The sequence below is a fragment of the Eptatretus burgeri genome, chromosome 1, assembly GCF_056783735.1.
Source record: "Eptatretus burgeri isolate ZD-2024b chromosome 1, Ebu_testis_v1, whole genome shotgun sequence".
Taxonomy (NCBI): domain Eukaryota; kingdom Metazoa; phylum Chordata; class Myxini; order Myxiniformes; family Myxinidae; genus Eptatretus; species Eptatretus burgeri.
The window spans coordinates 24,840,258-24,854,809 of NC_140961.1; the positions used below are offsets into that span (position 1 = coordinate 24,840,258).

The 14,552-nt window shown below is 47.6% G+C and overlaps 1 protein-coding gene across 1 annotated transcript in view; it reads left to right on the forward strand.

The window, feature by feature from the left end:
* The window catches only part of LOC147034046 (XK-related protein 6-like), a 104,542-nt gene that overhangs the window by 29,210 nt on the left and 60,780 nt on the right, over positions 1-14,552 (forward strand). Inside the window, exon 2 of the mRNA XM_085875638.1 lies at positions 9,158-9,969. Coding sequence (XP_085731764.1) covers positions 9,245-9,969 — 725 coding nt within the window. The 5' untranslated portion in view covers positions 9,158-9,244. The remainder of the gene's footprint in view (positions 1-9,157; positions 9,970-14,552) is intronic.

Sequence of the window (14,552 nt, forward strand, 5' to 3'; positions counted from 1 at the left end):
TAGAGTAGTGGGCACGGGTGCGCCTGCTTGGTGCGGGGGCCCGGGCGCCATTAGCCGCGTGGGCAGTGTTGTGGGCACGGGTGACCCTCGGAAAGGGGCCCGGGAGGCCGGCCTGCCACGTGTGCGTTTCAGGGGAGGTGCCATGGGGGCACTCCCGGTGTTAGGGAGCTGGTAGGCTCGGAGGCAGTGTCGTGCCCGGGGGTGCCATAGCGGGAGATTCGCAGAGGGTCGTGCCTGCCAAAGGGAGCCACGTGTCCCAGCCAGGAGACCGTGTGAGGGCACGGAGAGAAAATTGGGGGGCGAGGCCCGAAATTGTAAGGACACCAACACAGGCGACGGGAATCTGGGTTGTTAGAACCAATAGTTTAAGCGAGAGGCGCTTGTTGAAAGCCCCGGGGTAGTTTAACAGTTAAATGGTTAGGGTAGATTAGGAGATGTACCCCTCCGCACCATCCATCCCCTCGCTGTCGTTGTGGGCCGCTGGACCCACTTTGGTTATAGATCGCCGAACTCTGGGGAGGCCATTCTGAGGCTTGAGTTGGGCCTCGACACAGGACGCTAGCTCTCCCTTGTTCCCCTCCGGGAAAGGAACGTAGGGGTTGGGAGTAGGCTAGGTGACAGAATAGGTTAGCCGAACAAGGACGATAAAGGGGGTTAGGGGACGATTTATAGAGGGGAAGTAAAAATAAAAACAACAAAAAAATAAGTTGGGGCTAAATTGGGGTTTGACAAATTAAGGGAGTGGGTATGTACAGTGACAGGCAAAGGCGATAGGTGGGAGGGAGACAGGTAGGTAGGTCCGAGCCCGCCTTCCAAGTGGCCAGCACCACCGCACTCCCTCCACCAACTTCCACTGAACGGCAAAGGCTGGCCAACTTCATCGGCTGGCCGTGTTTTTCTTCGAGGCGGAGGCCGGCCAACTTGATCGGCAGCTGTTGTTTTGCTGCAAGGCCTGTGCCATCGGCTGGCCGTGTTTTGCTTCAAGGCCTGTGCCGGCCACTTCGTCTGCAGCTGCTGTACTTCAAGGCCTGTGCCGGCCAGTTCATCTGCGGGCTGAGTTTGCCTGCAGCGGCCTTCTTCTGCGGGCTGTGTTTGCCTGCTGCCTTTGCCATGCCCACTGCCCCTGTTCACCAGCCCCCGTTCAATTTTGCTTTGCCCCCCCCTGTTCATTTCCATGTGCGCCAGGATCAAGGCAACAGTTTGCAAGCTGCGAGAACTGCCCCGTTGGCAGCTACAACACGGGCCTGCAGTGGCGGCCCGTGCACCGTGTTTGCGTCCATCCATTCATCCATCCGTTCACCCATCCATTCGTTGTGCTCATTGCGTGTGCCACTTGAGCTGGCACGGAGACTGCGTTTGTGCAGCCCAAGCACCGTTGTGGTTCACTGAGTTCAGTTCAAAAGGGAAGGCCTTGGACTGCGTGTGAGCAGCCAGCCACGTTCCCTGTCACCTGCATTGTTTTGAGCCAGAGACTGCATGTGGGCAGCCTGGCTCCCTGCTAACTGCTTTTCTTTTGCAGAGTTCAGTGATCCTGGGCCATGGTTTAGTGTAAAATTTGTAAGTTAAGGTTAAGATGTACTGTAAATATGAGTGCGCCCGCGGCATGTATGTCTTAGCGCCGGCAATTTTATTTAAGTCGTCCGTGTGAGTGAGTTTGTTTAGATAGTTACGCAGCCCTCATCTTATTTATTTTGGGGACACGAATACCATGAATGTCGCACTCAGGGATCCGTAGGGAAAACGTACTAGGGAAAACTACACATGATGGCACACGAAAATTTGACGACTCGGGACGAGTCTGTAAAAAGGGGAGGGGGTAGTGTTGTGGTTACCAAATTCGCAAACCACCATTCAGGTCCCTTAGGTGAGGTATCTCGGCAAGTATATGTGTAGTTAGGCCCAAACCCGTTGTCTAGTGGGAATACATGTCATTTATGCGAGCTGCGACTCTTCAGGATAGCCGTTTTTCTTTTACTATCTTTATTTTGGACCAACCGCCATGATTACCACCACAACCACAACATCAACCACCAACCACAACGCCGCTTCACCACAACCGCCATGACCTTCCGTTCACACCTCGCAACCGTAGCATCGCCACCGTTCTTGCCCCGCTGTGGGTACCGGTGTTGGACTCGTGCAGAGCGCGCATCGAACAGCGTGTACAAAATCACGGATTTTGTGCTTCAAAAACGGATCAAAAACGACACACGCCCACTTTTTGCCGTCCAATCGGTGAGCGAGGGGCGATTTGGCCCCGCCTCCAGAACGATCGATATATGCAAATTTGTGGATCAAAAAGCCTTCACGCCCACTTTTTCTCGGGCCAATGGGGAGCGAGGTGAAAGGTCAAAGGGAGGGGGTCAAAGGCGAAGCTACGGGGGGATAAAAGGACCGTGTTCGTCAGTCAGAGCTGTGTGGAAGTCTGGAGCCCGGGCCTGCAGTAGCTGGAGAAGCTGAAGAGAGTCGAACGAGGAGAGCCCAAAGAAGAGTCCAGGGTGGAGAGTCCAGAGGCGGAGAGGCGTCAGCGGCGAAGGCAGACGAGGGGGTGCTCGCGACGGTGCCGGGAGCTGCACGCCCGAGGAAGGCCGGCAGCGCGACCTGGCCGAGGTGGAGACGCACACCAGGGATAATAAAGATCCTCTATACCCCGAGCATCAGCAACCCCCTCCTGTTTCCCCCCGCGCTGAGATAGTGCGACCAAGGGGCCCCTTTCCCACCCCCTGCCAGGCACTGTCCGCGAGGCCCGCGGAGTGAGGCGCCATCGCCGCTCCGCGTCTCATCACCAGACGGGTAGGCGCGACCCGGTCTCGGCCTCAGGCCCGCCTCATTCTTGGGGGTATTCTTTCCTTGGTTTTGGGTATGTGTTGTCGGCGCCGTCTGTGAAGTAGAATTGTATAAGTGTTGCCGTGTGCTCGGTAGTCGGTATTAGCTCTGCATTGTTTTCGCTTTTATATTTGCTTTTTGTGTAAATGGAATTGTGTTTTTTCTGTGTGCTTTTGGTGGAATTGAATATGTGTGCTTCCCGTGTGCCGCGAATAAATGTGCTTTATTATTGAACTGTTCTCCCGCTTCGCTTCGTCTTTTCCTCCATTGAATCCCCATCTTGCTTCACGTAAAGGGTTGGTAGTGGGCTGAATACGCCCGATAATTAATCGAACCGTCGAGGTCGACGATAACACCGCTCGTTATTCTGATAGTACGGAACGGGTCGCTTAAGTGGCCCGTGTCCGAAGTCGACCTGTGGCGAGGTGCGATCGCCCGGTCTACCCTCCGCGTGGGTACTTAGGTAGGTCGAATTTGGCGAGCAACCCTATCCCACGCGGGGGCTGATTGGCTCGATCGCGGTGAGACCGAAAGGTCCACCCGTGACTGGTTCCCGGCGTTACTCCGAGAGGGTCACGACTGGATTGTCCGTCCGGTGGGCGACGTGCCGCGATTCGAGTTACGTGGCCGTCAGCACGCCGGCGGGCGCGAAAACCGCAACAATATATATATATATATATATATATATATATATATATATATATATACACACCAATTAAAAATCGTAACTGGGATTGGGTACCGACAAGTGGAATTTCTGGCCTGGGCCCATAAAATATAAGGAACGTTTTTGTGCACATTGTCCTCAAGCCACACATTTAATATCTTCTCCATTTTTTTCAACGTGGTCATCCCTAACCTACGTAACTATTTTAGCACTGGGTGCTGTGCGAGCTTGCTGCGACACTTACAAATCGCCTTCTTATTTTTCTTTATGTATTGGGACAGTGGACTCGTTCACACCACAATCTGCCCACAGAGGCCATACTGTCACCCTTGTTCGTCGGTCAAGCAACTCCACTTTCTGGCTCAAACTCATAACTATTTTTCTGCCTCTTGGGAGCAGACGCACATCCTACACTACCCTTATGCTTCGGACCCATGATTGAATTGAGACAACAAGCATTAAATTGAAACAATAAGCACAAAAGATCACGAATGCGAGCACAGTGAATGTGGAATCGCAGCGGAACAAGACCCTGGGGCTAGATTATTTTGCAAGAAAGAGTTAGGCCCACACAGAGGATTGTGGGTAGGGCATTGTCACGAAGGGGAATGTGGGTAGATGGAGGAGTGGGTAGTGGCCACCTCTCTCACCCCTCCCTCAAAGCAACCATCACACTATTTCCCCCTCCAAGATTCCCTCTCATGTTTCTCAAAACCCACCCCCCACCCGCCTTTCTCCCTCAACACTCCCCACTATGCTTGGTGTTGGCTTAATTGTTAAGGTGGTGGGCTTTGGATCCAAGGGTCCTTAGTTCAAATCTCCCTCAGATGTTGAATTAATACCAGGTGGGGTTAACTCAGCCTGTCATTTTTCCGAGGTCAGCAAAATGAGTGCCAGCGTGCTGGTATCCTGTGTCGGAGTGGTGAACCGTCCAGGATTGTGCCCAATAGTCAAGGAGACTGCTTAAGCAGCACCAACGCTCTGCACAGAGTATGGTCCCAATCTCCTCCTCTCCCCACTCACCCTTCTCCTATCATTCACCCCCTTCACTCACCCTTCTCAAAGTTACACCCCCCCCCCCACTCTCATCCACAAAGCTGCCTCCTTCCCCTGACCTCTCTCCTCCATATCATCACTCTACCTCCTCAAACCCTCAACTGCCTTCTACCCCCTCTCTTATTACTCCCCACTGCACCCCAACCCAGCATCACAGAGCCTTTTCTCCTCCTCATCCAGCCCCCTCCCCTAGCTCTTCTGCAATCCCCCAGACTCTTTCAACAACTCTCCTTACCTCCGCCTCATCCCTTGTCCTACCCTCCCCCTCCCCTCCCCTGTGCCCAAAGCCTCCTCCCTCCCTCTTCATTAACAGTGTGGACCTCAAATATTCGGGGTCTTCGCTCAAACCTGACAAATCTTTCTATTCACGTTGCAACTGAAAAACCAGACATAATCTGTCGAACAAACTTTCCTCTCTCAAGACATCTCTGACTCCCAAGTATCTCTCCCTGGTTACTCTCTCCTCCAGTATGACAGACCTGAGCCTCATCCTGGTAGAGGAGTTTCTCTCTTCATCAAAGACTCTATTCCTCACTCTCCATGCACTGCCCTCTCAAACCCAAACCCTCAGGAATACCTCTGGCTACGGCTTCCCCTCCACTCCCACCTCATGTTTATATGTGTGCCGTACCGTCCACCAAACAGTGATGACTCCATTTACACCTCACTTTCCGAAAACATGGACCAACTAATATCCTCTCATCTGAACTCTCTCTTCCTCATATGTGCTGACTTAAATTGTCATCATGCCAGTTGGCTAGGTGTGGGTACCTCTCTCTCTCTCCTGTCATGGCACTTCAGCAAAACACTTCTGCGACACATTGGGACTGACTCAATCGGTCAACTTCCCTACCTGGATCTCAACCAATGCTACTTCATCTCTTCTGATTCTGATTTTGACAAATTTCCCTGAAAATATCTGCTGTTCTTCTTCTACTCCAATCGGTTCTTCTGACCACGTGCTTGTCAAAGTAGACATCTCTCTGGCTGTTATTGGAGAACCACCTCAGCGCCGTTGAGTCTGTTATTTCACTCAGGCTGACTGGCAGGGACTTCAAAAAGCCATCAAACTTCGAGACTGATCTACAATCGCTACTTTCCCCAACATCACCTTGTCCTGGGAATTCTTTCAAAGAAACTTGCTCTCCCTCATGCACAGATTTATCCCCTCTCGTCTTCAGTTGTCCTACTCTTCCTCTGTTCCAATGTTCACTGAAGCTTGTGGTGAGGCAGTTTCCCTGAAACAACTTGCCTTTGCCTCATGGAAAGCAAACCCAACTGAGGGTAATTACAGTTCCTTCATTAAAGCTTGGAACAAGTGTGTATCTACCCTCAGGAGAGCCAGAAAACAATGTCTTTCTCATCTCAAGTCTGAACTCTCAAAGCTCTCTCCCTCCTGCAAATCCTGGTGGCGTTTAATCAAATCTGTTTCTGGTGTATGTTCCCCCTCCATCCCCTCCCTTACCTCAAATGGCCGCACTGCTGACACAGCTCATGAAAAGGCTGAATGCCTAAACTCGGTGTTTGCATCTAAATCTTGTGTCACAAACCCATAACTTCTCTACCCACCTTACCCAATCACACCCAACTGTCCCTGGACTCTGTGTCCTTTTCTTCTGACAAGGTGGAGAGCTTGCTGTCAAACCTCGACTTAGATTCTGCAACCGGTCCAGACGGCATCAGCCCACGTGTCCTCAAAGCCTGCGCTTCTGCTCTTGCTCACCCTCTCTCTGTTCTATTCACCCTCTCATTTGCTCAAGGTCATTTGCCCTCTGCTTGGAAATCAGCAAACATTACCCCCCTGCATAAAAAAAGTGCAAAAACAGATCCCAGCAACTACAGACCAATCAGCCTTCTTCCAATCATCAGCAAGGTTATGGAATCAATCATCGCTTCAGACATTAAATCCTTCCTCTTCTCCAATGGCTTGATTTCCGATCATCAATTTGGTTTCAGACCAGGTCACTCTACCCTGGATATACTGCTTCTGCTCTCCCAACAATGAATGGAGGTCATCAAGGCCAGACAGGAAATCAAAGCCATATCGCATGCTTTTGACACGGTCTGGCACCCTGCCTTGCTCACCAAAGGTATCCACCTCCACTCATGGCTCGCAGACTTCCTCTCCTGTCGCAGCCAACGTGTGGTCCTCAATGGAGTTCTCTCATCCCCTCTTCCTGTGCAGGCTGGAGTTCCTCAAGGTAGCGTTCTGGGCGCTGTTATTTTTTCTGATTTTCATCAATGATCTCTCTGACTCTCTGGAAAATCCTCTTTATCTCTTTGCTGATCACTCCATCCTCTGTCGTACCATCTGTCATCCCTCAGACCGGAAAGCTGCAGCTTCTTCGCTCTCTGCAGATTTGGGTAAAATCACAAACTGGTCTAACATGTGGAAAATGTCTTTCAATCCTGACAAATCTCGCACTCTCACTATGTCTCTCCGAAAGGACCGTTTAGAATCTCCCCCTCCCCCACACCCCACCCCATCCATCCATCTATCCATTGGGACCATAGTTTGTGCAGAGCGTTCGTGCTGCCTAAGCAGTCTCCTTGGCTATTGGGCACAATCCTGGACGGGTCGCCACTCCGACACAGTATACCAACATGCTGGCACTCATTTTGCCGACCTCGGAAGGATGACAGGCCGAGTTAACCCCACCTGGTGTTAATTCAACAGCTGAGCGGGATTTGAACTCAGGACCCCAGGATCCCAAGCCTGCCACCCAATACCAGGCATTAAGCCAATACCCTTATACCCCCCCATCTACTTTCTCAACAATCCTCTGGAAGAAGTCCTTTCATTGAAGCTTCTGGATCTCACTATCTGCCATGATCTTTCCTGGGAAAGCCACATTTCCAACTGGCCTCCAAAGCCAGTCGCCGACTAGGAATCCTCCATTGTGCAAAGTCCTTCCACGGCCCTCTTGAGCTCCTGACCACTTACAAAGTTTTTGTCCGCAGCCTCATGGAGCACTGCTCTCTCCTCTGAGCTGGTACTCCTGCCTCTCACCTTTTTCAGCTCTACACTGTGGAAACCAAGGCATTTAGGATCATTGGTATCTCCCGTGGTGAGGCTGAGTCTTTGGGCCTCTCACCGCAGGCAGGTCGGTGGTTATTCTGTCTTCTCCCGTCTCCTCTCCAGTCTCGCCCCTCTCCCCCCTCCCCCGCTCTGTCTGTGATATGTCCCTACCATATTTCTGCAGGGTGCTCAAGGTCCGCCAACAACCCCCTTCTGGTAAAACTACGAAAATCACTGCTCATCTTCACCCTTTCATTCCTCTTTTTCCCCACCTTTGGAATAAACTCCCACACTCTCTTCAATTCCATTCTTCCCTCCAGGCCTTCAAAACAGCTGTTCACCACCACCTCTTATCTTCCCCCATCCAAAACCTCGATCTTTTCTACTCCCGTTTATCCACCTCAAACCCACCTCCTTCAAAATCCCTGCTTTCCTTCCTGAAAGTTCCCGTAATGTCCATCTTGTGTACCCGTGTTCTCCGCCCCATCCCTCTTCCTTCCACATATCTCCTGATGTCTCTGTTCCCCACTGCTTTCTCCTTCCCTCTCCCACCCCTCTTGTCTCATGCCCCCCCCCCCCACCTGCTATGCATTGTTTGTTTGCTCTCATACGAGCCTCAACAATGTATACAAAAAACAAACAAGAACGAAAGTGAGAACAATATACGCCCGAAAAAGTCTCTGTGACACACGCACACACACACGCACACACACGCACACTCAACACACCACAAACAAACACACACACACACACACCCCACACACACACACGCACACACACACACACACACACGCACACAATTATATATTCAAACACGTCAATTTATGAAGAACAAGAAGGTATATACAGAATTGTGCTACTACATGGAAAACAGCATCCTGGCTGCCATGGCAACCACTTTAGATGACGAATGTATGTCGCGACACACCGTCTCCACAGTCTGTACCTACGTACCAAATATGAAGCGTGAAAGTTGAAAACTTTGGGAGTTAGAGTTCGGACAGGAACGGACGGATGGACGGATGACCGGTATCACATAATACGCCCCGATATATATATATATATATATATATATATATATATATATATATATATATATATATATATATATATATATATATATATCGTATAAAAATTGTTAGTGGGGATGGTTGATGCCCACAAAAACGCCAAGTCGCTGGAGCACAGGGGCTGTGAAGGTAGGATCAGTCTACATTTGAAAACCCGTGAGTATCTGGGTTACATGAATTGCGAATCCACGGATGTCAGGGTTTTATGGTACTGTCCTATCGTGATACCTACCTGATATTTGCCTATTATTCTGCTTCATTGTTAATTTAGCTGTGCATCGGTTTTTATTTTACCCACCACTTTAATTTCTCTCCAATAAGTCACCTTCACCCTTCTGTTGCATCGCTTTTTTCGTCGCCAATTTTGATTGGAGCTTTGACGGCTGAACCAATTGTGACTCCAATTTATATGCAGGCTTTCCTGCTTTGTACTGATTCAATTCTAATTGAATTGTCTTGATATTAATTTAATTACAATGACTCTGCTCTTCACACAACACTGTTATTGTGCTCCTGCAGATATTTGATCTGGGGGTGAGCTGGGTTTGAGCGGCAAGTTTGAAAGCTACAATAATTGTGAGACGTGGCTCATGTGCAGGCCACACCATGCTACCCTCCAAACCACATGGCAGAGGTGGAGGAACTGGTGGCAGGTCAACTGAATTTTCCTTAACTGGTTCAGAACCCAACAACAGTTCACCGTCCTCTTTTAATCCCAAGGCACCAATGTCCCCACCAATACAGCCATTACCACAGCTTCAACCTTTCTCTCAACCATTGGAACAACCCCAATTGTTACCCCAGAATCCAGTTTCTTTACCCAAACGGCAGCTACAAAACGCAATGGCAAAAGCAGAGACCCAAAACGTTGCGATAAAGAAGTGTCCTGGGTGCTGCTGTCATGGAATTGCTTATGGTCAACAGGAAAGGAACTGTGCTGAGAACAACAGTGCTTGCTGCCGAGGCAAGTCAAAAAAATCATTGATGCCATGCCCAATGGTTGAAGTCACGTGGCTCCTCCTCGGCCTCGTTACCCTGCTGGCTGATGCAGGAACTGATGCTTTCCTTGCTGTTGACTATTTGAGTCGTGGAGACATCTGGTGTTTTCATGTCACTCTTGGTTTCACCCTCCTGCCCTCACTACTTGTGCAAGCTTTCAGCTTGCGTTGGCTGGCACAGGATGAGTGTTCTGCCACTGTGCAAGGTGATGTAGTTGTATCCCAAGAGATCCACAATGAGCTCGGTCAAGGTAGCTGCCGTTGCTGCTGGCGGGACTGTTTGTGGACATGGCGCGTCATTCTGCATCTCTGTCAGCTGAGCATGGAGTGGAGGTGAGAAAGCAGCACACTTAAATAGGTTAATTATAAATTGTACTTTTTTTCACGCACTTTTCCAGCCCACTTAAATAGGTTAATGACAAATAATTTTGTTTTTCTTCGGCAACATTTTCATGTAAATGTTGGTCTTTACAATTTAGAGGCAAAAGCAGAATCGCAGCGATGGAAATGTACCCTTATACCCCCCCCCCCCATCTACTTTCTCAACAATCCTCTGGAAGAAGTCCTTTCATTGAAGCTTCTGGATCTCACTATCTGCCATGATCTTTCCTGGGAAAGCCACATTTCCAGGAAGACCTAAAAGAACCTCCCCAAGGCAAGACAAGAACTTGGAAAACATTTTTTATCTGATGTTTGCATCCACCTAAATTTTAGAGTTTATTCCAATGACAGATGTTCCAGACCACTGCCATTTTACTGATTTCCACTACTTTTGTGTCAGATTTAGTTAATATTGTAACGAATGCATTTCCAGAGGAAAATATCATTTGGTGTGCAAGTTTGGCGAGAACACCTCTAGCACCTCTTAACTGGAATGATGACCATGAACCTCTGTGCCACACAAGTATTTGCTGCAAGGGTCCTGATCAACAGGGAGTGCCTGCCACACATCCACGCTGTTTAGGTACCCATAACTGGTTAATATGAAATTTAAGTTGAAGCCAACAGGATAGATATCAACATTAAATGGTCAAACCAGTTCAGTTGCAGTTTGTGAAAGAAAAAAAAAGCCGCCCACTGCCTAATGTAGTGTCACCTGTGGCACTGCTTCCTGTCATATCTTTCAGGCTACATAGGCTTTAGAAACCTTTTATTTTGGCAGTCAGCCCTCCCCTTGGGAAGGAAATAGATCCATGGACACATTTCAGTCCATGTATCGATTTGTATGACACAGTTAGCTGTCTAAAAGGGTGGATGCATGGCAGGTGCCCCCTGTTGGTCAGGACCCTTGTAGAAAATGCTGGAGTGACACATGAGTTCATGGTCATAATTCCAGTAAAGAGATACTATTGCATATACTTTCATGGGATGGCTTGCCAGCTCAACTCTTGAGGGAATGAGGGAGTCTAGTCCATGCTGATGATGATCAGTGATTCAGACATGCACCTGTGGATTGATTCCCCTCCAATGGTGGGGGTGGTTCTAAACTGAGACTGCTTTTAGCAATGGGTGGTTCAGTGTCTCTCACAGGCCCCAACTCAGGCTGGAAGTTGTATATTAACATACATGTACACCACTGTGCAAAAGTTTGGGTTATTTTCACTTTTGTGGTGCTCTCCCCCATTAAACATTTGTGGGAAGTTAGAAGTGTGCAATATAAGTAGATAATAATTCAAATTTCTGTGAAAGTCAACTTCATATCACAGTTTACCTTAAAGTATATCAATAAATAAGGAAATTGAAAAAGTTGTATTTTTGCTATATGTATTATATTGGCATGTGCTTGTAATATCCACTTCGCACAGAAAATATGCATGAAATAGTTTGTGGATTTTTGTACAGGAAATAATAATAATTATTAAAGTAATCAACACCAGTTACAATTTACATCAATGCAAATTACAACAAACCACAATAAAAGTTGCAAATTAGTGAATATGTCAAATTGGTTTTCATCAGATTGTTCCGTTGCTTGAAAGTCTATGAGTAGGTTCAGAATGGCGCTAAGGAAGCAGCTTTCAACAGAAGAGCATGTGAAGATATCTCTATGAGAAGAAGGGCACATGATGAAGAAAATAGCAGAAAAGCTGAAGATCTCCGACAGTGGTGCAAGGTTCACTTTGCAATGCCTGAAATAAACTGGCTCGGTATAAGTAAAGAAAAGGCCAGGAAGACCTCAAAGAACCTCCCCAAGGCAAGACAAGAACTTGAAGTTGCTCAGCTTTTGTGATAGAAGAAAGGACGGTAGCTAACAAATTTAATGAGAGCAGACCTGAAAATTAATAATGTGCATCGAAGGCTGATTGCAGCAGGTCTCCCTAGAAGAGTTGCAGCAAAGAGACCACTGCTGAGACCACAGAACAAGGTGAAAAAACAGGAATTTGTGAGGCAACACTAAGGTTGGGCAACTGAACAATGGAATCAGACACTCTGGTCTGATTAATTGAAGTTTAAACTTTTTGGATCTAAGAGATGCTATTTTGTAAGCCGAAGATCTGGTGAACGTGATGACATGCTATGTTTGCAGCCTGCTGTTGAACATGGGGAGGCTTTGCTACTGTCTGGGGTTGTATCTCAGCTGTTGGTGTCGGAAACCCTGTTAAAATCATGGGACGCCAATAAAAAGATGTACAAGCAGATACTGCAGCACCATGCAGTTCCTAATGGAAATTGCTTTATCGGAAGAGGATTCATTTTCCAACAAGATAATGATTCAAATCACACTTTCAAAATAGTGTAACAGTATTTTAGAGAACAAAATTACAGCAGGTGTGCTTGATAAATTAAAATGCCCCTCCCCACCCCCTCCAGAGTCAGGATATGAGTCCATTCGAGGCCATATGGGATTATCTGGAAACAGAGAAGATGAAGTGGAACCCAAATAACCATACAGAACCGTGAAATGTACTGCAGGATATTTGGCACAATTTTCCCAATTGAGAGTGCTTCAGTCTTATGCAGGAAGTTATGGTAAATGAGCAATGGCACCCATGAAGGGAAAGGGCAGATACACAAAGTATTGACTGATACTATAAAATGACACTGTTCTTGGTATTTACTTTCAAGCATCTATAAAGGTTGATAAATTTGTGTATGTGTATATATATATATATATATATATATATATATATATATATATATATATACATATATATATATATTTATTTATATATATATATATATATATATATATATATATATATATATATATATATATATATATATATATATATATGAATGTATGTGTTGGAGGCAATGCTTTGGTGTGGACTGTATCCAATGGGGTCAACGGAGTGCTCATCACACTCCTCATGTTTCGATTTTCCCGCTGGTCACATCACGTGCCTTCTGGTTGAATGGTTTGCATGAGCAGGAACAATTGTCTGGGTGGCAGACGGATGGTTGTTCTGTGCGAGATTATGCGGTTTTACCGTGTGAGACATAATCCGCGGCGATGCTCACCATAACAGTCAGGAGGTGTGTCTGATGTATAAACAACTAATGTGGTTATCCATAGTTAGATATTTATCGGTATAATAAGAGGGCATTGGTTAGATGAGGATAGGTTAGATGAGGGCAGGTTAGATGAGGGCAAATAAGCCTGAAATCTGGATCGGTAGTTCCGTTTGATGTTTAACTGATGATGGCTATGTAATCTTTGTGTCTGACAGAGTCACCGGGCCAAAGTCTCTGTGTTGGAGGCGATGCTTTGGTGTGGACTGTGTCCAATGAGGATCAGTGGAGTGCTCACCACACTCATGTTTCAAGATATATATTGTTATAAATTTCAGAATCTGATCCGACGAATGCATACAAACATTTAGGTCCTCAGACAGTTATTTCCCTAAATGCATGTGCAGGATAGACCTATCCCCATGTCTGGTGGGATTCTAAATGTGATGCGTTGAAAAGGGTAAAGAAGAGATTCTCTCTCTTATGGAAAGCTCCTTTTTCTCTTTACGGCAAGACACATTCATACATGAGAGACAGTCGTGAACCCAACAGAGGTTCACCCACCTCTTTCACCGACGTTGACACCGCCTTTTTCCATCGACGTTTGACACCCCGTTCAGCAGCTCAATGGATGCTAACTGGCTCTTTTTCGTATTGGGCTGAACATTGAGGTGATAATTGTTGTTGACGTTTTATGAGCGCTTCACATTTTCGCTTGGTAATTCCGGCAAATGGCTGCTTTCTGCCATTCATCCAGCACCACAGGCATGGTGTCGTGGGCTGGGAATGATCGCGGGACGGGTGCATTGTCACGGGCAACGATGTGCGAAACGGTGGGGTGGATTTAGCTGGAGTCTGCTCGAAGCTCCGTCCAGATGAGCCGCCTACAAAAGAGGACGAGAGGTCCATTTTTTCAGTCAGTTGCCGTCAGTGAGTTGGCAACGTTCAGTTTTGCGACAGTCAGTCAGCTGGACATTGACTATTTTCTTCGATTTCCAATCAGACAGTTGGTGACGGCCTTGCAGCCTTACAGTTTCTCACAGCACCTCAGCTTCTCACAGCTCCTAACAGGTGTCCATCGGTTGTGGCTCCTGGTGGCTCCTGACAGTGGGTGACGCTCGGACTGTTGATGCTGGTTCTGCTTGAGACCTGCTATTGGCGTACCTGATTCTTGGGGGTGACGTCGACTGGTATTCAAGCCTGTTTGCGAGTGGGTGCACAGCAAGGCTGGGCGCTGGCAACGGACAAGGCACCCTCACACATTTTAAGATGTTTTATTTGACGTACGACGACTTCTACTTCGTGAGCGAGACTGGATTTCTCTTCCCCCCCTGAATGATCTGCTGGGTACCCTTGTCTTGTGTTTAATTGTTAGGGCATAGTGATAAGCATCTGCTCTTTGTCTCTTTTTCAATCAATACTTGATTAATTCTTTATTTGCTTGCGATCATTTTGATTGATTT